General features: G+C 50.8%; 1 protein-coding gene across 2 annotated transcripts; it reads right to left on the bottom strand.

The window, feature by feature from the left end:
• Window positions 1-582: 582 nt before the first annotated feature.
• LOC309325992 (glycine receptor subunit alpha-4) lies at window positions 583-22,648 on the bottom strand. 2 transcript variants are annotated; one of them, XM_081834451.1, is made up of 9 exons: window positions 22,557-22,648; window positions 15,990-16,123; window positions 14,911-14,978; window positions 13,709-13,932; window positions 13,510-13,592; window positions 10,722-10,862; window positions 8,803-9,017; window positions 7,311-7,460; window positions 583-3,054 (listed from the first exon to the last, which is right to left on the bottom strand). In XM_081834451.1, exons 1-9 carry the CDS (start codon window positions 22,601-22,603, stop codon window positions 2,758-2,760), a joined length of 1,359 nt encoding a protein of 452 aa, XP_081690577.1. In that variant the 5' UTR covers window positions 22,604-22,648; the 3' UTR covers window positions 583-2,757. The 2 variants fall into 2 exon arrangements, with proteins under 2 accessions (XP_081690577.1, XP_081690578.1); XM_081834452.1 differs by lacking the exon at window positions 22,557-22,648 and adding an exon at window positions 21,410-21,425.
• Between the last annotated feature and the right edge of the window lie 698 nt (window positions 22,649-23,346).

The following is a 23,346-nucleotide window of genomic DNA, read 5'->3' as shown; positions in this document are numbered from 1 at the left end:
TTTGACTGGAGGAGACAACAGACAGAACAATCTCCCTTGATCCTTAAAAGAATTGGGGGGGGGGATTAAAAGTGTGTTTTATCAACACTGCTGAGCAAACTGGCTTGTGGTCCTTCACTCTCCACAGGGAGTCCTGAGAAGGGTATTTCAGTGGAGGAGGCGGGATATTGGGGACAGTGGCGTAGCAAGGTCAGATTGGCTGCGGGTTGAGTGATGATGAGTCACCGGCTGTTTACGTCTCGCTCGAGTACAAACTGCAGAGACAGACTTAGGCGGAACGAAACACCCCCTGCCCTCCTTATCCATTTGCTCTCCACTACACAGCGTCAGGTTCAGCCGTGTTTTGTTGCGTTTCTTGACTGAACTAAAAAGTTTCAATACGTATTGTATTAACTTGTTGAGGTTAATTAATTGTCAGATGAAGTTATCAAACTCGTTTTAAATAATATTATTTTTTCCAAAAAAAAGTGTCATGAGCCCAATTTTTTAATTTTTTAAAATTTATTTTAAAAACACAATATTTTTGCCATTTTGTCACACACACCCCTCAGTGATGATACCCAGGGCGGACCACACCCACTGCACCCCCCTTCCTATGCCACTGGTTGGGGAGAATTGTGCAGTCTAAAAGAAACTTATACAGTGGTACCTCGAGTTAAGCACTTAATTCATTCCGGAGGTCCATACTGAACCTGAAACTGTTCTTAACCTGAAGACCACTTTAGCTAATGGGGCCTCCTGCTCCCGCCGCACCGCCGGAGCCTGATTTCTGTTCTCATCCTGAAGCAAAGTTCTTAACCTGAAGCACCATTTCTGGGTTAGCGGAGTCTGTAACCTGAAGCGTATGTAACCTGAAGCGTATGTAACCCAAGGTACCACTGTACTGAGCTCTCAAGAAGATTGTCCTGCATTGAGGCAAACTTCCCTCAATGGTCCCTAGATGTCAGTATAGGCCTAGGAGTGTTCCATTTCTTCACTTTCCCTTATTCTGTTAAGGAGAACTCTCCTCTGGAAAACTCATCCCATGCCAACATTGTCCCTGTTTAGGTGCCAAGGGAGTGGGATTCTGAATTCCTGTGCTTTTGTGTTCTCCTTCATTATGGTCTCATTCTAGCCCTGTTTTGCGGAGCGCCGAAGCCTTCAGGAAACACACCCTGAGGCAACGCCCTCCCTTGCCCTGTGTCTCCAGCACATCTTTGATTACCAGGCAGACAGACCCCAGGACCCCAGGACCCCAGGACTGGCTCCACTTAACTTGTAAGTCACGATATGTTGCAAGTTAGAAACACATAACTCATAACACATCCATTAACCGCTGCAAAAACAACCATTGCCAAGACATGGAAATAATTACAAATAATGGTTGATTATGGACCAATAGTCGAATGCAATCTGGCAAACAACAGGATTGGAAAAACTGCCACAAAAATTAAAAGTAGCAAGAGGGCAAAAGAATCATGATGGTTTTTATGCAATCTGATGTGACTTTATTGATTACACAAATAAAGAGGCATATGGAAGAACCGTACCCAAAGTTTACAGCACAGTCTAGCGTGCATGAAGGACATATTTTAACTTCCCCCCTACCCTTTTCCTATAAATTCCTATAGATTCTAATTGTTATTGATACAAAATTCCTCTTACTTATTGTCACTGTTACTTTGCATCATTTCATATCTGTAGTAATTGTCATACTTTTGCTATATACACTTTGACACAACTTTGTCAGAAACATTTGTCTGTGTGTTTATTGTTGTTTTAATTTTATGTAATTGTTGCATGTCATATGCTCTAATGTAAACAAAGATATATCTCAATGCAACCATGATAAACAGCTTAAAGATGAAAAGGAATAAGAACTATGTTACCCTCCCCCAAAAAAGAACTGAACTGCGTTGAATGAGGACACCCAAACATTTCTCCCATAGTCCACCCAAGCAGCAGTTAAACATTCCTAAAAAGTATAAACACACACACAGCGAGATAGAGTTGCATTACTTGTGCCTTCCTTTTGTTTCCATTTCTGGACAGGTTCTGGACCATCAAGGACTGACCACACCTGCCTTGTCCTTAAGGACCTTCATCTCTGCACCATGTTCCAGTCCCCCCACCCCCACCCCCTGCACCACTGCTGGTTTGGTTGGTCTTCCAGATCTATGGGTGGTGTTGGTGCTGGGGAGATGGCAGGAAGTGACGTTGCTTGCAAGACATGTCCATGCTACTAAGGCAGGAGCCCAGTTGATGTAAGGACCATGCTGTGTGACTGGGAAATGTCCTCCTCAAGGATCTTCTGTTGGACCATGCTGGCTAAGTATTGGTGGGATTGTGGGTTAGATGGCAAGGGGGACGGTGGCAGCACACTGTGCTACAGAGCTGGGAAACTGGGTCCCACTGCCTCTCCCACCTCCTTGCTGGGGCGAAGGAACAGCAACACAGGTCTAGAGTCGAAACTCTGGTGCCTCCAGTAGGCTGGGGCACCTTAAAATCCCTGGGGCACTTTGAGAAACACGCCCCACCCTTAAACGCCATGCTCCAGTGGTACTGGAGGAAGAAGTGGGAGCAAGCTTTGCTTTGGGCATTCTCATGCCATGCACAGCTCGCCAACTTTCTTGGCCAGCACTGGGAAACTTGTGTCCAGGAAACACGAAGGGTGTGGGGGAGAGAGAGGTCAACATCCCAATGCTTTGCAAGGTGAACGCCAGACAGAATGCAGCTCCCAAGGTCCTTGTGGCTTGGCTTCCGAGTCCTGGTAAGAGCTCAGGGCGTGGCTTGGTGGACCTCCTCTGAGCGAAGCACTTTGTAGACCACCCAGTAGAAGATGTTGAAGACCAGGAAGGTGAAGGGGAAGACCGCCCGAGAGATGGTGTCGATGCGCTTGGCCCTGTCCAGGTAGCGCCTCCGGAGTATCTCGTCCTCCCTCAGGAGCGAGGTGGGAGGGGGTGGCCTGTAGAGGTCAAGACTTTCCATTGCCCCACCGTCCTTCATGTGCTGCAGGCAGTGGCCCAGGCCGTAGCCCCGGAAGTAGAAGCGGCTCTCGCGGACAACCTCTTCCTCCTGGGGAAAGAGAAAGGGAGGGAGCAGCCCAGGGAGCTGGGGTCATTGCTTTGGAGGGGTAGTCACGGCTTAAGGGTTCTCCGTCTTGTCTACAAGACAGGGGGGCCCTCGATGCTGCTGCATCATGGCTCAAGCCCAAAATCCTTCCTCCAAGGATGGTGGCTTGAACCAGGGAACTGAAACTAATGGGACCCAATTGCTTTCGAGGTAACACCAGAGACATGCCACAGCAGAGCAGGTGGGATGTCTATAAGGCAGTCAAACCAACAAGGTGTGCTTGCTAGAAAGGCAAACATGGGGGAAGTTGGATCTCTACAGGAAATCCTCCCTGGGAGAGCCACTCCCACTCTCTCTAGCCAGGTAAAGGTGAGCAGCCTATATAAGCTGGTCACATCCCTGGCCTGCTCCTTCTCTGATTCCTAATCTCCAATATCTCTCATCTCTTCTCTTCAATGACTAGGGATGTAGGACATGCGCTGAGTATGAGAAACAGCTCAAACTCCACTTTAATCTAAACTACCATATATGTCTGTAACTACCTTTTAAGCCTGGTGCAGGACTGCTGCTGTGAAACCGGGTGAGTACCTAAATCTATCTTTACTAATAAGAATACTGTGTGTTTATTGTTTTAAGGGGGGGGGAGGGGAACACCAGGAAATCCAATCTGTGATAAACCATCCTGGATTGCTTAAATTAAAGGGCTAACACTAGTTTATCAACAGCTTTCTTATTATTATTTTCAGCAAAGGGGATGTACTCTGCTGAACTCACAAATGTGAGTAAGGAAGGATAATATCTAACAAATATATTATCTCTTTATTTCTATACACATCCCATGAGAGCATGTGAAGAGGGGCTGCAGCCTTCTCTATTTCCAGCTTCTATAGTGTGTGTCTGTCGAAGAGCTCTGTGCCACTCAGAACGCATGCATGCCCTGATAACAGCTGCCCTTCGGTCCTCCTAAGCTCGCTTCCAGCACACCCAACCCTCTCTCCCTCTGGGCTGTGTGCTGACCCCACCGCCAGCAAAAACCCTTTGCTCCCACACATACAGGGGGTGCTGTGCATTTGTGGGCAACACTGCAGGGTGGGTTTCTCACAGGCAATGGGGAAGGCGGTGCAAGGGAGGGAGGGGGAAAACATGAGGGGTGGCGTGGAGAAGGGTGTCAGGCGGAGAGCAGGAGACCTGCGGGGTGGGGTCAGGGGGTGGGGAAGGGGTGTGTGCTTGCTTTTTACCCTGGAGTCGGTGCTGCCGAATTGAGAGAGGGTCTCGCAGGTGGACTCGCTGCTGGGCGTGACCTCCAGCTGCCGTAGGGACTCCAAGCTGGGCGTCTGGCTGTTCAGACCCTTTTACAATCCAGCAGGGAGTGCAGATCAAACAGAAACAGGAGAGTGGATGACCGAGGGTTCGGCTGGCGCACAGCGACTCTGGGCGGGAGCCCGTGCAATGGGTCTGTCCATTGATGCCCATAGGCGTGGCTCGCTCTGGCTCAAGAGAGCTTGGTTGACTACAGTCCTCTGGGTGGACTCACACATGCACAGAACAGAGAGGGGAGACCCACCAGGTGCCTGGCAGGCCTGCCCTCTCCTCTTCGGAGGATGGCAGCAAAAAGGCAGTGGGGCAGTGGGGCTTAGAGGCCCTGGTGGGTGGCCTGGAATCACAGAACCGTAGTGTTGTGGAGTTGGAAGGGACCTGCCCAACCTTCTGCAATGCAGGAATCTCAACTCAAGCAGATGGCCATCCAAGCTCTGCTTCAAAACCTCCAACGAGAGAGAGAGAGTTCACCACTTTCCAAGGGAGTCCGTTCCACCCAAAGACAACCCTCATTCCCCCCCACACACACACACACACACACACACAATGCCTCCAACGAAGGGCTCAAAATGGCGTGTGGGCTTTGAGGGCACATTCACACAAACCAGCCATTCAGGAGCTCCCAGCTTAGGCAGGGAGGAGGAAGGGAATGGAGAAGGATGAAAGGCAAGGTTTTGTGGGAGCTTGTGGGATGGCAACATCATTACAGGCACACACACACACACACACACACACACACACACACACACACCTTGATAGGACCTGAACCAATGGATTCAAATGACCAGGAAGAAGATTCCATCTCAACAACAGAAGAGCCATTGAACCATGGAATGGACTCCTTTGGGAGGTGGTGGACTCTGCTTCCTGGGAAGTTTTGAAGCAGAGGTTGGATGGCCATCTGTCAGGGATGCTTGAGCTGAGATTCCTGCATCCCTGGGGGTCTCTTCCAACTCTACAATTCTATGATTCCGTCTCGGCTTGCCAAGTGGCCAGCCTTTAAGGCTGCAGATATAGAACTGGGAGGGTTTAGTCAAGGCTTGGTGACGTCTCAAAAGAAGGGCATGGGGTGAGGTGGGTGAGGGGAAAGGGGCTGAGCAGGATTGCCCAGGGTCCTTCAGCATTCCTGGCCCTTCCTTGCAACTCCCAGAAATGGATGGATGCCAAATAAGCCAAATGTGCTTTCAAAAATGTGCTTTCAACATTTGCTTTTCCTGACAATTTCATTTATTAAAGTGTGGGCCTCTACAAATGAGATGGTTGCAGTGGGGGTGGGCACTGGGGCGCATGACTCAGGAAAAGGGGGGGGTGCGGAGAAGGGTAGAGGGGTAGAAGGAGGAAGCAGCAGCAGCAGCAACAACACAGTCTCACCAACACCCTCAAAGACCAGTAGCTTTATCTCTGGGGGTACCAACCCAGCTGGGAACCCTGCCGCCATGCCCAGGAAAGTGTTTCCTCTGAATTCTAGGTCTGTGCCTGGCTTTGCTGCAGCTAGAGAAGGCCATTTGCACTCTGCACCTGCTCAGAGATGCTCCCTCCAGCTGGGCAACATCTCATCCTGCTCACAGAATCATAGAATTGTCGAATCACAGAGTTAGAAGGGACCCTGAGGGTCAGCTGGTCCAACCCCATTCAAGGCAGGAATCTCAACTAAAGCATCCATAACCGATGGCCACCCAACCTCTTTTTGCTGCTGCATCTCACTATTGAGTCGCGTTAAGCCTGGAGTCCACCAAGACCCCCTAGGTTCTTCTCACATGTACTACTGGCAAGCCAGGTTGTCCCCCATTCTTATGTTCTCACAGCTCCATCCATTGAATGGCAGCAGCTCTCAGATCAAGCATCTTCTCCCTGTTAGTGTAGTCTAAAAACAGGCTTGAAACGATCCTTGCATAGTTTTGCCCCTAGCAACAAGTTTTATCCCAGCAATAGGTCTTCCCCAGCAACAGGGTTTCCTTAGCAACAGACTTCTCTATTAGACAGGCTCTGAATGAGAGACTTTTGGCTGTTACTGTGGCCAGACAGCTAAAGAGCAGAGAGGAGGATGGATTCTCTGTGCATAGTTTTACTTTATTTTTCTCAGACCAGTGGTTGTAATGTTAATTTTTCAATAAATACTTTAAGCAGGACTAGAATGGGTGAGGTGTTTGTTCCCACATGGGAATTCACCAACAGATGAAGTGGACTGAGAAAGAAGGTTCTGGGGGATTTTCTGAGTGATTCAGCTGACTGAAAAGGAACCCGCAATAGGAACAAATTGCATTGATACACCTGGCCCTCCCTGGAGAAGCCATTGGGAGTCGTACCTGTGGCCTTCTGCAGGCACTGAGCTACAGCCCTTCCCCTCAAAATAAAGATTTGTCCTCATGGTTCAGAATGAAAGACTCCAACTAGACCTTGAGAGCTCTTGGGAGTTGGTGGCAGCGGCCAATGATAATGTTGTCAAATCAGATTCAAAACCTGTTTTGTTTTGTTTTTCTTTTGCTACAGAGACTCGGGGCAGATTTGGTGAACCTGATGAAAGAAAAACACCTGCAAAACAGGTGGGAGGCCTTGAAATATCTTCTGGGTGCCATCTGTTTCTCAACATGCTAGTTTGAGCTACAGCCCCCTCCAAAGCCCCTGCCTCCCCACCACATCCTGGGTGACTTTCAACAAAAATTCAGGGTCAGCTGGGCCAGGAATCTGGGAGGGAGGGCAAGTGGGGGCAATCCTGCTGCATTGGGAAGGGGTTGAGCAACCCAGCAGACAGGGATGGCTCAGCTATTGCCGCTTGAGAAGGGAGGCCCTGATCCTGCCCACCCCTCCCTTTCCCCAACCCAGGATCATGGCCATTGTGTCTAGGCTGAGAAGAGCAGCTGGGAATACAGCCAGCGAATCGCCCCCTTCCATCAAGAAGACAGCCAAGGGTGGGGGTGGGGGGTGTCAATCCGCCTACTCACCATCTGCTGCCGCCGCTGCCTTCGGCGCAGGCGCATGAACTCCTTGTGCTGACGGGAGACGAAGTTGACGGCGGCATACTCCAGCAAGGCGGCGAAGACGAAGAGGAGGCAGACAGCCATCCAGATGTCAATGGCTTTGACGTAGGAGACCTGCAAAGGAGGAAGGGAGAACGGGGTGGCCCCTCAGAAGTGGGTTGCTAGGCAGGGCCTGACTTAAAAGACTCCATCCCCCTTGTGGATCTGGTCCCCTCCTCAGCAGGAGCACCCTAATGTCCCACAGTGGCTTAGAATAAAATTATCCTAGAATTGGAAGGGATCCCATGGGGCAATCTAGTCCAACCCCCTGCAATGCAGGAATCTCAGTTCAAGCATCCATGATAGATGGCCCTCCAACCTTTGCTTAGAAACCTCCAGGGAAGGAGAGCCCACCACCTTCCGAGGGAGACTTTTCCACTGTTGAACTGCTCTTACTGCTAGAAAGTTCTTCCTGAGGTTTAGTCAGTACCTCCTTTCTCATAACTTAAAGCCATTGGTTTGAGTCCTACCCTCCAGAGAAGGAGGAAACAAGCTTGTTCCCTCTTCCATGGGACAGCCCTTGAGATATTTGAAGACAGCTATCCAATCTCTTCTCACTCTCCTCTTTTCCAGGCAAAACATACTCAGCTCCTTCAACCGTTCCTCATAAGGCTTGGTTTCCAGACCCTTGATCATCTTGGTTGCCCTCCTCTGCACACCTTCCATCATCCTTCTTAAATTGCAAGGGGTTAGACTAGATTGCCCTCAGGGTCTCTTCCAACTCTACATTCCTATGGTTCTATGATGAATTCTACACTGATGCATTGGAAGACTAAAGATCTGATCCTCTTCAGTCAATGGACTGACAACAACACTCTCAACATATGAACGGATTGCTGGTAGACATAGACTTTGAGTTTATACAGAATATAGTAGGTTTTTAATAAGCATATACGTATTAGGATAATGATACCACTTATATCTATATAATAATGTATGGAAATGTAACTGGTAATAATAATGGTATTGTCTTTACTGCAAAAATAAAAAATTCTATGATTCTAGGAACTATGTACACTACCTTGAGAAAAGGTGGGTGGTGGATATGATGAATAAATAATAAACCTCTCCTTTTTTCTGTCCCTGACAAAGTATCTTTGGTTATGCAATCTTGTCTTAATAGCTTCCAGAGATAAGCTGCATAGGATGGTGATTTTAACTCTGCTGAAATAGAGATTTGCATTCTCAGAGAAGTGAGAAAGAGGAAGGAGCGTGGCTAAATAGAACATCCTTTCCTACTCCTCAAAATCCACCTATGATGCTTTGAGCTCCTTGGAGGGAAAGGTGCGGTGGGAATGCAATAATGAAACAAATATTTGCAAGACGCCATCTTGGGGACTGGAGAGGCTCACTTGCCTCCCTCCTTGGGAGAGCGCTATTTCTCCCCTCCCCCCTCAAACCACCTGGCAGCACCAACCTTTGGCAGAGACGCCCGGGAGCCCGCGCTCTGCGTGGTCATGGTTAGCACCGTGGTGATGCCAAGGCCCACCCGGGCAGGGGCAGCATCCATGTTGATCCAAAAGGAGACCCAGGAAAGGATGACGATGAGCAGGCTGGGGATGTACATCTGGATCAGGTAGTAGCCCATCTGCCTCTCCAGGTGGAACTTCACCTCGATGCAGGTGAACTTCCCTGCAAGGGAAAAGGCAGAGCAGGCCCAGCGCCGGGTTGACGTATGAGCTAAACAAGCTACAGCTTAGGGCCCCACTCTCTTGGGGGCCCCCCCAAAAAATTAAAGGGGGAAAAACTGGATGTACACTTCCAAAATATAAGATAAAAAACATAAAATAAAACCTACAATTATTATTTCATGTTATAGCAAGTTTCTAGAGACTAGATTATGAGTCTTTGTACATTGTGTTTCTAAAGGAACTTTTCTTATTGCCAAATGCCAATGTGCTTGCATTATTAAGTTTATTATGAATAAAAAATCACTTGTATTTTGTTATGTGCAAATGGCTTGAGATGCCTATAAGGTCCTTAAATGACCATATAGCATACATTCAACACAAAAAAACAGCAACAATTTGTTGTTGACAAAGGACAGCTGGACATCTAAAGGGCCCCATTACCTTCTGGAGCACCTTAGGGCCTCATCAAACCTAAATCCAGTCCTGAGCGTGCCCATGAGACACTGCTGATTGGGAAAGATTACAGAAGGAGTATTTGAAATTTACAGCATGCTGTACATTGAAAGAAAACCATGTAAAAATGATGTGCTGATGGTATTTGACTCCCACAAGATTAGCAAAAATGTAGAAAAATACTACCAACCTATGTTGGAAGTGTAAAGAGAATGAAGGCACGTTCTAACACATGTAGTCGACGTGCAAAAAGGCTAGAGCATTCTGGGAAATGATATATAATGAATTGAAAATAATGTTTAAGATAACTTTTGTTAATAAAAAAAGGAAGGTTTTTTAAATCGGCATTACAGGAGAAGAAATACCAAAGGACTTAAAAAGACTGTTTATGTATGCAAAGACAGCTGCAAGAATGCTTTTTGCCCAAAGATGGAAGTAAGAGGAAACGCCAACCAAGAAAGAGTAGATAGAGAAAATGATGGACTACGCAGAAATGGGAAGATCAGGCGCCAAGATGACAGTAAATTTAAAAATGAATGGCATAAATTTATAGAGTATATTAAAGAACCATGTAAAAATTTAAAGACATTAGCAAGATTGATGTAGCACTTGTAATTTTTAACTGGTAAGGGATTTAATTAATTAAATTTAATTAAAGTTGGATATATGTAATTAGATGCAGTCAAAATTTTAAAAAATATATTTGAGGAAAACCAGAAGGGGGAGGAGGGAGGTCCAGGGGTTAGAGAATCCCACAAAGGTATAAATATTGCTGAATTTAAGTTTGAATGATGTTAATGATGAAAAACTGAATATATATAGAGAGAGAGAGAGAGAAAGAGAGAGAGAGAGAGCCAATGAGACAACGCTGAGGTTACAAAGGTTGTTTGGGGGGGCCCTCTATGTGTCCTCCTCATAAAGAGGCTGTTCCCCTCTTTATTTCATTTATTTGTGCCATTCCTAGAATGCCCATGGACCACGTTCCCCTGGATGGTTTGCAAAAACCAGTCAAATATGCAGATGTGATACCATCAGTTAAAAAGACTCTGTACAAGATTGGGATCCTTAAAATTAAAAGAAGGGGGGGAAGCAGAGTCAGGAAATCAAGAAGAAAGAGGAGGAAACATCTGGGAGGTGAGATGCCCACCATTGGCACAAGCCCCATGGCAAAGGAGTGGGCAGCATTGCGGGTGGGAAGGTGCTCATTCTGTGCTGGGACGATGGAAGCATCTGACGGAGGGAGGCTGGTTACCTGTGTTGTAAGACTTTGTGCAATAGCCCAGGTCCTTCTCATCCCGCAAAATGAACTGAGGGAGCGTCAAGCCTTCGGCCACCTGCACAGCTTCCTGCTCCTTCACCCACTCAAAGATCAGGTCGTTCATGGTGTAGCCAACTAGAAGGCAAAGGCAGCGGGTGAGGGAGGAAGGGTGAGAGGGTGGAGCATCCCAGAGTCTTCCAGCCATCTGCACAAAGCCGCAAGTGCTGTCGGGCATCCTCCCCCCTCCCCCAAACCACAAGGCCTTCATAGAATCATAGAATGGTAGAGTTGGAAGGGACCCCTGGCTCCCTGGGTGCAATGTGTGTAACAGTAAAGGGGTAAAGGGACCCCTGACCATTAGGTCCAGTTGTGGATGACTCTGGGGTTGCAGCGCTCATCTCGCTTTATTGGCCGAGGGAGCCAGCGTACAGCTTCCGGGTCATGTGGCCAGCAGGACTAAGCCGCTTCTGGCGAACCAGAGCAGCGCACGGAAACATCATTTACCTTCCTGCCGGAGAGGTACCTATTTATCTACTTGCACTTTGACGTGCTTTCAAACTGCTAGGTTGGCAGGAGCAGGGACTGAGCAACGGGAGCTCACCCCGTTGGCAGGGATTCGAGCTGCTGACCTTCTGATCGGCAAGCCCAAGAGGCTCGGTGGTTTAACCCACAGCGCCACCCGCGTCCCTGGTCATCTAGCTTCGTGTTTCCCAAAGTGGGTGATACCACCCCCTGGGAGGCGCTGGAACAATCCAGGGAGCGGATAGTAGCCTCGGGTGCAAGGGGGTGGGCGTTGAATAAAGCATGAAGAAAGACGAGAAGAGAATAAAATTTTGAAAAACCATTTGTACATGTTTCATTTGTTGTATAATGATGCTTATCAATGTAAAATAGAGTTAAAGTCAGAGTGATTATCTGCTTAGGACGTAGCTAGAAATATAGATACATAAAAAGAATGCAAATTTGTCATGGCATCTTTCTGTTTGTGCATTTCACAAAGGTAGATTTCCAGGGGGCAACTATTTTTTTTTCTGAAAAGGGGGCACTAGGCCAAATAAGCTTGGGAACCTCTGATCTAGTCCAACCCCCTGCTATGCAGGAATCTCATCTAAAGCTTCCATGACTGGTGGCTACCTAACCAGTGTTCAAAACTCCCCTTCTAGGAGCATTTTGAGCCATGGAATTTCATTGGCACAAGCAGTTTCTGAGCTCTGGGTGCAGCAAGTCCTGATTTCAAATTAAAACTGCAGAGCGGAAGGAAAGGAGGACCTTTTTCTGCCTCCCCACTTCCAGCTACTCTCTGAAGAAGAGACCCTCTTAAGAATATTAGGGGGGTGGGCAGGGGAAGGACTAGACCATGTGAAAAATGAAGATAATATTTTAGTTGCAGTTCATTCGTTTTCAGCTTTGTATTCTTATTATTAAAAAAGTGCACCTAGACATTCTGTTGTTGCTTCCACAACCTCGGTTGAAGGTGCCATTGAGCTCCTAGCTTCCATGTCTCCGTTTCTAACACTATACCCAACCTCTGCTTAGAAATCTCCAATGAACCGAAGTCCACCACCTTCTGAGAGAGTCCATTCCACTGTCAAGCAACTCTCACTCTCAGAAAGCTCTTCCTGGTGTCTTTAGTTGGAGTCTCCTTTCTTGTAACCTGAAGCCACGGGTTCAAGTCCTACCTTCCAGAGCAGGAGGAAATAAGCTTGCTCCATCTTCCATGGGACAGCCCTTTGCTCAGTGCCTCTTCCTCTGCTCAGCACCAGTCACCTTCCCACCCCATAGCAAAGGGAACACAAACCAGATCATGCTCAACTACAAGTTCCACTTGTGGGATGTGAAACACAAGAGCAGTCAAGTACAACATACCTAGAGTGAACATGTTTACACATGGGGAGGAATGTTTGTCCAGCCAGCAGGTAAACTTCCTGTTTCCTTCTGGGCTGGGATAGACTTCCTCTGCATGTGACTAGAGGTGGGTGTGGCCTCACCTGTGCAGGTAACGACAAAAGCACAGGGCAGGGCAGACATCTCTCTCTTTTTGACTACATGCATCGAAGAAACAACATCTGCTTAGCCAAAGATGCTCTCTTGGCCTCCAGCCAAGGACAAAGGGGGACTGTCTCCTTATGAGATAGTTTCCAGGTGTATGTTACTTTTCTAAGCAAAGTCTGCCTTCTGGGATCCTATTGTGAGCAGAATGATGTGTGAGTAAAGCTTTTTATACTTTTATAGAAGACTGTGACATGTCTTATCTTTTATGAGGGAATAAGGGGAAAATACCAGAACAGTTATTATAGAGGCTTTAGCGAGCCTGAGCAAACGCATCTGCTGCGAGTTTTAAAAAGGGGGAATGTTATTCTGCTAAATTGTGAACAGACAATATATCCTCTCCTGCATCCCTGAACATTCCCACACCACTGTCCTCCCTTGCCGGTTGGGAGACATGTTCCCTGCCCCAGGGGCTATTGCCTTTCCCCTTGACCTGCTCCTCCAACTCCGCCACTCAAGGCATCATTGCTTTCTGAGAAGCACCAGAGCTGCTTTGAAATGGACTCTTTCACTGCCAGAGTCTGCTGAGCCTTCCAGAACCTCAACAATGACTTTGGGGAGCCACCCTGGACTCAGCTGGCAGTCCTTCCACTGCCCATCTGCTGGCCACTCCGTGCAGCTCACTGGCAACAATTTGGGGCAGCATCCTTCCTCCTTGCCTCCAAACATAGATTGCAGGTGCGGCGACTGTCCTGCACCTGGCACCACAAAAAGGTTTTGCCCTGGTACTCACAACTCTCCAGTTGCATCGTACAGGTCTGGATGTCCATCGGGAAGTTCTTGAGGTCCATGGGGCAGGACAGGATTAGTGTCAGCCTAGGAGGGAAGGGGAGAGAAAGGAGGGGGTCAGGGGGCAAAGGGGTCTGTGTCGGGCCCTGCCCTGCTTCCGAGTGGCAGCAGGGAGAGCCCATGCCAGGCGCCGCTGGGCCCACCTGATGCTGTAGAGCACGTTGCCATTCTTGAAGATGCGCAGGAGCTTGTTGTCGGTGGTGACCTCGTGGAAGTTGGCGCCCTTCTCATTGGCAAAGAACAAATCCGGCTTCCAGATGGAGTCCAGCATGGATGGGTCAAGGTCCAGGGAGTCGTCAGGGTATTCCCGGTAGGCCAGGCGGGGGTCGTTCCACTGCTGCCTCAGGAAGACGTTGACACGGTAGTCCTTGAGAGCAGAGAGGAGCCGTCACACGCGGGGGCAAGCCACATGACACAGGCATGCACCTGCACACACACACACGCATCCATGTGCAGTGTTGGTTCAGGGCCTCTGGTATCCTGGCCCGGGAGTGAGCAAGGCAGGTGGGAGGTGGGAATAAGGAAGCAAGCGAGCAAGCAAGCTGGGAAGAGATTTGGAGAAAGGCTCTGGAACTCCTGCACATCAATGGCTATTGATGTAGGCTACACTCTCCCTGCATAGTTGGGGGCAGGAATAATAATAATAATAATAATAATAATAATAATAATAATAATAATAATACCAAGTGAAACATCGCTTCCTTGTTCTCAGTGCTAACTGGGCACAATCCTACTAATGACTTTGGATACCAGTTCCTTGAAACCACAGGAGGGGAGAATCAATGCTGTAGAGTTGGAAGGGACCCGGGGGTCATCCAGTCCACCCCCTGGGAGAGAGTTCTTATGATCGTAGTATCCTACTTGCAGGTTTCCCACAGGTTTCTTGTTAGCCACTGTGCCCATCGTAGCTCAGTTGGTAGGGCCTGAGACTCAGAATCTCAGGGTTGTGGGTTCAAGACCCGCACTGGGCAAAAGATTCATGCACTGCAGAGGGTTGGACTAGATGACCCTCGTGGTCCCTTCCAACTCTGTAATTCTATGATAGACTAAGACCCGTATAAATAAGGGTGCCGGACTAGGAGGGCCATGGGCTTGATCCAGCTACAGGGTTATTTGTGTGTTCTTATGCACAAGCCACAAGGCTCTTCTCTGCCTTCTTCCCAATTGTCCTCATCACCTGAACCTCCACCTTTCCCACCACTTTCCTCTCCCTGCCCCCCATCAACCTCCAAAGGAACAGCAGCCACTCAGAGGCAAGCACAACCCCCAGGGATCGCTGCCTAGCCAGCCCCAGGGCAGAGGAGGACCCTTGTGCTTGGGGCGAGGCAAGCAGTCAGAGTCTCACCATGGTTGTTTCAGTGACCGAACCAAAACTGTTGATGAAGATGTTGCATGTCACGTTGACGGGCGGGCCTGTAAGCCAATGGGAAAGCACAGGTGAGTTGACAAGGTTCCAGGGCGCAACTCAAAGCCACCTTCGACCAAGTCAAAGCATTGGTCCACCTGGAGGAGACACCTGCCTTATACAGGTCACTTGTTTTTCCAATGATCCCAGGACACGTGTGAGAGGATGGGCAGCCAAATCACAAATGCACGATTCCTAGATAGTCACAAACAGGGGACATGATGATGTCATAGTCTCTAAACTTTTGTGGCAGGAAGAACAATAGAAACTTAATATTTACTTCTTCCTGTCTCTGCACACTTTTCTCCTGCCTGCAATGGGGTAGGTTGTCTGTAAGCTCTCCTCCAGAAAGCACACTCCATTTTGAACTAGACTATGGGTGTTTGTAATATTTAAGGATTACTGCCTGTCTGATTTTCATCACCATACTTGTTGAATCCTGGCAAGACTTTTGATGTGAGTAAACCTTATATTTTCTTGTTTTACTAAATAGCCTAAGAGTGATTTCTTTGTTAAGAGGGAAACATAAAACAGAGAGAAGATAATCCAAGTCTGCGTAGAACATCCTTGGATATCATAATTGCTCTAGAAGGTCGTGCAACCTTATCCTAACAGCTTTTAGAGATAAGCTGTGCACAGATGGTGATTTTAACTCTGCTAAAAAATAAGTATTTACATTCTCACAGAAGTGAGAAAGAGGAAGGATAATGACTAAATAAAATATCCTCTCCTACTCATCTAAATCTATCCAGCACCTGGAGTCTTGCAATATAATTCCCAGGGACGACACTCCCCCATTTCCACCCAGGAAAGGGCTCTCTTGTCTTCTAGTCTCTCTCTTTTTGTGTGGGGAGGGGCTTTGCATCCCTGGCTATCTTTCAAACTTCCAGCCTCCAATATTCTCACACACAGAGTGACCTTCAGCACTGGAGGGATGTGTACGATGTCCTGGATTTGGCAGCCCTGATGGGGAAACGTTGCGAAAGGGTGGGAAGCATGTGAGGAAAGTCCTCCTTTACCTTTGAAATTGGGTCTGATGCGGGCATCGTACCCCGACGTCCGGCCCATGAGCTTGTCCAGGAAATCAGAGGGAGACATTGGTTGCGGGAGGCTCCGTGAGGCAGATTTTGCTTCTCCTTTCCCTGACACCAGTCTGGGAGGAAGAGAGGGGGATGTCAGTGTGGGAATGTTCTGGGGGTACAGGAGAGGCTATATTGTGAGATTATATCCTAATCCAACTTGTGCTAACAAGTTCCCAAAATATCAGCAGAGTTTATGACATTCCCCTTTTAGTTCGCAACGGTAACATCTGCACAGGTTCGCTAGAACCTCTATAATAATTACTCTGGTAATTTCCCCTTTCTTCCCTCTTAAAATACAAGACACAACACAGTCTTCATAAAGGTATAAAAGAGTTTACTCATGTTCTGTATCACAATATGATCCCAGAAGGCAGACAGGCTTAAAAAGGTAAAATACATTTAGAATCTATCTTATAGGAAGATAGTTCTTTCCTCCTCTCTTGGCTGAGAGCCAAGAGGGCATTCTTAGATGTTGCTTCCTCGAAGGAAGATGGCAGAGAGAGAGAGATGGCTGCCTGCCCTGTGCTTTTATCATTACCTGCACAGGTGAGGCCACACCCACCTCTGGTCACATGCGGAGGAAGTCTGTTCCAGGAAGTTTACCTGCTTGCTGGACAGACATCCTTCCCCATGTTCTAACATGTACACTCTAGGAATGTTGCCATTGACTGCTCCTGTGTTTTACATTCCACAGTCAGCAGGCTGAACCCCACTTTTCTACACACACACACACACACACACACACACACACACACACACACCACTGCTGGAAATAGGAGCTGGCATCATATGGGCTGCCTGTCGCCATTCAGCCCTGCTGGGTTTAGGTGCCTCAGCACGCAGAGGTAGAAGGCAGCAGTGTGGTACAGTGGGTAGCGCATCAGACTAGGACCTGAGAGAGAGTTCGAATCCCCACTCAGCCATGAAGCTCACACGGTATGGCCAGTCACTGCCTCTCATCCTACCTTGTAGGGTTGTTGTGATGGCTCAATGAGGACAAAGAGAGCTTTGTATGCCACCTTCAGCTCCTTGAAAAGGTGGAACATGATTTTGATGCATAAAATACAGTAGTCTAACCTCTTGGTGCCACTCAAGCTACTCCTTCTGTCCCCTCTGTGAGAGACGGGACTCCCACTGTGCCATGACAGAGGGATGGCAGAGCCATATATATTAACTTACCTCCCTGGGCAAATGTTCTCTTTTTCAGCACTTTCCCCCAAGCCAGAAATGTGAGAACATCTGCTAAATCTGAGCTCCAAACTCAGACTCCATCTTAAGCTAGACTTAAGCAAGTCTTTGTATTACCTAAGCCTGCCTGAACAAAGCTGTTGCATCTGTTACTCTTCAAGAAGCATTCTGAGTGAGGAAGTGTTATTTTTTCCCCCTTTTACAAGACTGTGTGATTGTTGTTTTAAGGGGGAGAAAAGGGCAAAATATACCAGGAGAACCCAGTTTGTCTTAAGCATTCTGGGTTGCTTAAACTAAAAGGCTAAAACCAAACTATCTAAGCTTCCTTTTTTAAGCTGCAAAAGGATGGCACTCTGCTGAGCTCACAGATGTGAGGAAGGAAGGATAATACCTAATAATTAGATCCTAGCATCTCTTCACATCCCAACAGCAGGGCAGAGAGAGTTATCCAGAGGGCCAAAGGTTTCCCCTTTGCTGCCAGTCTGGGCCCAGCTTGCATCTCGCCTGCAAGGCCTTGTGCTGGCTCTGCCCATGGAACAAGGGGTGCTTCCCCAGAGCTCTGCTCAGAATTACTGTAGGACGGTCATTAAGCAAATTAAGGAAACCAGCACTGCAAAAACTGGACATCAGCCTTGGCAGCCTTTACAGGGAGATGCCATCTTCCTCCTCCTCCAGTTCCTCAAGGTCTTTGTGCAGCTGCCAGGGCAAGAGGAGACCTTTCCACCACCCAAGGGAGTTTGCTGTCACTCCTGGGGGGGTGCTGCTCTCTGCCCGCTCCCTGTCCCTCCCCAGGCAAGAGGGCCTGTGGGCACTGCAGTCTCTCTCTGTCACCCGCCCACCTTCCTCTGAGTGTGCTCAGCCTGCAGAGGCCTTTTCCCAGCCGTGCTTGAAAGGGGCAGGCAGGCACTGCCCCCCACCTCCCTCCAGACAAATAGGACGTTGTTTAGTTTTTCAATGAACCTGTTTAAAAGATTTTGTAAATTGTTCTTCTTCCTGAAGGAGCGTCTCCACCCCCATTGTTCTGCCCGGACACTGAGGTCCAGCTCCGAGGGCCTTCTGGCGGTTCCCTGATTGCGAGAAGCCAAGTTACAGGGAACCAGGCAGAGGGCCTTTTCGGTGGTGGCGCCTGCCCTGTGGAATGCCCTCCCACCAGATGTCAAAGAGAAAAATAACTACCAGACTTTTAGAAGACATCTGAAGGCAGCCTTGTTTAGGGAAGCTTTTTAATGTTTAATAGGTTGTGGTATTTTAATATTTTGTTGGAAGCTGCCCAGAGTGGCTGGGGAAACCCACCCAGATAGGCAGGGTATAAATAAATTATTATTATTATTATTATTTGTTTTCATTACTTTGCTCCCCACTCTTGGGAGTGGGGAGAATTCAGCATAGAGGGCTATAGATACTGTGAATAAGTCAATAATATTTCCCCTCTTTGGCCAGCTGCTGGTCCCTCCCTGTACACCCCCCCCCCATTTGTCAATTCCGAGGAGCCCAGGTTCTGCCTCTCCCTAAGCAGGGGCGGCGGCTGGGCGGTCCACCCCGGGTGTCATCACTGAGGGGGATAACATTCGACGCACCGCCTGCCCGTGACTCCCAGACCTCCCTCCCTTTGTTTTGACAGCTGGGGGAGGCTTTGGAGTTGTGCGCCGGCGGCTCGCCATTGCCCCTCGCTCCCGGGTTGCTGGGGGGGGGGAGAGCCTCCCCATAGCTGTTAAAAGGAAGAGGGAAGGGAGGAAGGGCGCTGGCAAAGCGGCCTGACTCCCTCCCCCGCCCCAGGAAGCAGCCCACCATGGACAGCTCGCTCCACCCCACCCCCCATGGGTATCTCTCCCCCTGGGACATTCACCCCACCCCTATGGCATGTGCACCGCTCCGGGCGCTGGAGCAGCTAGCTCGGCCTCTGTCCCTAAGGCCAGCCCCTCAGTCCCCCCCCCCCCCGCCAGTCGTAGAGTTAGAAGGGATCCTGAGGATCATCGAGTCCAACCCCCCTGCAATGCAGGAATAAATATGCAGCCGTCCCAAACGAGGATCAGAGATGCGACCTTGGCGTTATCATCGCCGCGCTCCAACCAACCGAGCTATCCACACTTCTCCCAAATGCCCCCTTCGCGGAGAGGTGCCCGAGGATTTGCTGTTGATTCTCCGCGTGAAAATGCTCGTCCATTAAAAGGAAGCAAGCTCCCAGGAAAGGAGTCGCTGGCTAGACTGGAAAAGCACATTGCAAGACGCTACCTTGTTAAAAGACGCAAAAGAGGCTCCGCAGATCCTGGGAGGCCAAATGATTTTAACAAGCCCAGCAGCTCCTCTGCAAGGTCAGCAAAGCAAACGCTGCGGGAGGTCAGCAGCGCTTGCATTCAACTCATCATTCGCTCGCCAAGGCCCCTGCAGAATCCGGAGTGGAACAGGGCCCCCTGGAGGTTTTGGTCTGTGGCAAGAACAGCTCCCTTCCCCTCCCTCTGGGGGGCTGAAAGATCTGGAGTAACTTACAAGCCAATTGAGGCTTCGGCAGCATGTATAATATACATTCTCCTCTCTCTTTCTGCATCAAGAAATGACATCTAAATAAACGCAACAAGCAAAACTATCTGAGCTGGATGCGTCTCCAGTGACCCTGCTCCGTTACTGGGCCAGTGCTGCCTGGAAAGGCTGGTGGCCCCCCTGGCAGAAGTTAGGTGGGTGAGTCCTTGTAGGACAGGACCCCTGCATGCCTGGGTGGGGGAGAGCTGTACCATTCTGGACTGAGCTGGAAGGATCAGAAAACAGCGACAGGAAGTGTGGACCATTTGCCGCCTGGCTGCGCAGTGCCTGGGGTCTCTCTCAAGCCCTCGAGGATCTCCAGAAGTGGGGGTCCCATTTCCGTCCAGGCCTTTTGACCCAGTCTGAGGACAGGAGCGTCTGCCGCCAGTCCAGTTGAGAAGCACGCAAGGGGCTAAGAGCTTCAGTTCTTGGCATCCGTGCATCTCCAGGGGTAAAGTCGAACAACTGTGTTAGCAGCACCGAAGGGACTTCCCCAGGACGCAAGCCTTGACCAGTGTTTGGAGGTCCTGGGCTGCCCCTGTAACAAGACCCGTCTCTGGGCCTCACTGATGGGGTCCAAAGGAGAGCACCAGCTGGGCTGCAGGAGGGACTGGAAGGAAGCGCACTAGGCACCACCCAACCGCCTTAGGGACTCCACTCTTGTTTTGTGTAGGGTTTACTCCTTAGCCTTTTCTTCTCCCAAAGATATCCCGCAAGGCAGCGGATGTTTATGATCAGAGTTTTCCTTCTCCCAGATAGGCTCCCTTTCCAGGTGGCCGAGCCCCACCTGCCCCTCATTTCCCCCTAGACCATTGGACCCACTCTTGGTCTTGTCCGCTCAATCGGCCGGAGTCTGTCTTTGCATGCAGGGGAAGTCCCCGACTCACTGAGGGATGGAGACCCACCAGCTACCTTCACCTGATTTACCTTCAGTGCCTTCAGGCAAACCTGATATCACTCCCAGTGGACACAGCAGGCAAGGAGATGCTGCGCTGCGGAGCCGGGGGGGGGCAGAGGGAGGGAGGATTCCTGGAAGAGCTGAGAGAAGTCCCGCTGCCCCTGCCCACCCAGATGGATGTACCTTTGTACAAGCAAGATGCTCCCCGCCCTTCACTCCAAACCCACCTGGAAGAGGATCCCGAGGCAAGAGCCAAGCCCCATATCAGGCAGTCCCACAGAGCCGGAAAATCTGGCCGGCTGCTCTCACCCCTGAAGTAGCCGCGGGGCCTTTTTGAGGGTAGCCCCACGCTCATTGGAATGCAAGAACTGCACCATAGCCTGGGAAAGATTTGGGTTATCTTCAGTGCACCCCTCCATGAAGGTGGTGGGGCGGCTTAGCTGGGTTCTCTCTGTGTGTTTCACTCTTGAGGTCTGAACCCCCAGATCTCAGTGTCGCTGGCAGGCCGGCCTCTCCCCCAAACCTCGAGCTTTAAGTCCAGACAACGGACAGAGGTTGCTCCCGATCAAAAATAACCTCCTCGGCTATTCCCACACTTCACAACTGCACTGTCCGTGTGCGTGTGTAGAAATGGTTGCTATGTTAGAGACAGCTGGCGAATTTGCAGAGCGGAACAAGCCCAGACTGCAAGGGGGCGGGGGGGTTGCTCCTGACCTCCCTGCAGGCTTTTAGGCTCAACTTCCCAAGCGCTTACCTGGAAACCCGAGGCTGACATGAGGGGATCTGAAATATTCACGGGGTGCTGGAGTCCTGAAAACATCTACGAGGCTCTTATACTACAGAACACTTAGGAGTTTCCCCTAGCGCTGCTCTCCCCCAGCTCGAATGCCTGTGGGGCGATGCTGGAACCTCCCAGCGCAAAATGGATGAGGAACATGGATCTTCTTGCAAGCCCCACATCCCACCCCAAGGACCTTGCTGCTGCTGCTGCTGCTGCTGCTGCTGCTGGCACCCCTGCGTTCCCCTAAACCCAAGAAGCCTGTCAGTTCCTCCAGAACATATAGTACTCCTCCCCAATGCCCGTCCCACCCTGGGGCGCTTCGTTGCTGGAGTGGCCTCTCTGGTCCGCCTCCTGCCCTGGGCCCGGAGAAGTGTTGCTTGCTCGGACCCTGGAGAGAACCAGGCCTAGTAGCTCAGGTGAAAGGACTTCCTTCTCCTTCAGACCCCTCCCCGAGCCTTGCCTGAGAGCTAAGCGCCCCTCCCCCCGCCGCATCTGCGCCCAGATTGCCAGCGCCAGTCTCTGAGGGGGATCCGGTCCCCAAAGCCTTCTTGCCCGCCAAAGGGCATTCTCCCCCTGGCAGGGAAAAGCGGCTGGTGCTAAAATTCTCCCCCGAGAAGGACCAAGAGGCCTCGCTGGGTCGGGATGGGACCAGCCTCGCTCCTTCCCTCCCTGCCGGGCTTCACAACCCGCCGCCCCCGCAGTCGGAGTGCAAACAAGAAGCCGCCCCCCCCCCCGACAAGATCCAAGCAGATCTGGAAGAGAGGTGGGGGCTGGGACTGTGGAGCTCTGCCGGCTAAGCTGGTGGTGAAGGAGAGGGAGAGAGACCCTCTCGTGATTTCTTTGCAGGGCTTAGGCAAAGAAGGGGAAGGAGCTGAGGGAGGCGGGTGGGAGGCAGCTGCGGGAACGAAGGCGAAGAGGGAAAGTGAGGCGGGGGGCGGGGTTGCCTGGCACTTGATTTGAACCCCCGAACCGGTTTCGAGCGCCAGCTCTCAGCCCCGGGGCCGAGAACGCGCCGCCACCTGGAAAATACCAGCGCGCCTCTGAGCACGTGCAAAGTGCCCCTTCCCTGCAGCTGCGGCCCCGACCGGAGATGCTCCCCGCCCCCGTCCCCCCGTCTCACCTGAGCAGCACGCCGAGCAGGAGGTGGGAGACGACGGGCCCTCGCATCCCTCGGCCGCGCGGCGTCCCCCGCCGGGGGCGGGGAAGGCGGGCGGGCGGGCGGCGAGGCTGGCGGTGGCGGCGGCGCCCCAGTCCGAGGAGGCGCGCGCGCATGTCCCGCCGCTGCTCCGCGGCTCCGTCCGGCAGCGGCAGTGGCAGCGGCGGCAGCAGCAGCGCCGCATGGAGGCGCCTCGACGGCCGAGCGACGGCCAGCGCCTCAGTCCTGCCCGCCGCTGGCTTCCTCCGCCCGTAGCCCCGAGCCTGGCAGAGACGCTCCCGCTCGCTTCGGCCCGCCCTCCAGCGGGGAGGGCGCTGTCCAACCCACGCAAGGACAGCCCCGACGGCGCGGCGCTCCGCTGCAGCTCCCCGAAACCAGAGCCGCCGCCGCCGCCTTTTTCTCTCCAAGCTTAACCTTCTCGGGCGCGCAAAAAAGGAGCCGCAGAGCTTGTGCAGAGTGCGCGCCGACCGAGAGAAAGGTCTGCGCCGTCGGAGCGCTTCTCCTGTCTGAAGGGTTACTCTCTGCTCCCCAGAAACTGTGGTGTCAGCGCAGCGCGGCTGGTTCTGGATGCCCCAAATCCTCGCAGAGGAGATCAAAGGTGGGCTTCCCGACCCTTCCCCTGTCCGCGACGTCGGATTGCTTCTCTCCCTCGCCCGCAGTTCAGCTCTTCCCTTTCTGTTCTGTGAGGTTACTGGCGCCGAAGGGCTTTGCTCACCGGACACTCGCCCCCCCCCCGCCTTCGCGAAGTTCTCCC

The sequence above is a fragment of the Podarcis erhardii genome, assembly GCF_964252035.2.
Source record: "Podarcis erhardii genome assembly, chromosome: 12".
In the NCBI taxonomy this organism is placed as follows: Eukaryota; Metazoa; Chordata; class Lepidosauria; order Squamata; family Lacertidae; genus Podarcis; species Podarcis erhardii.
The sequence above is the reverse complement of the archived record's forward strand: the minus strand, read 5'-3'. Positions and strand labels throughout refer to the sequence as shown.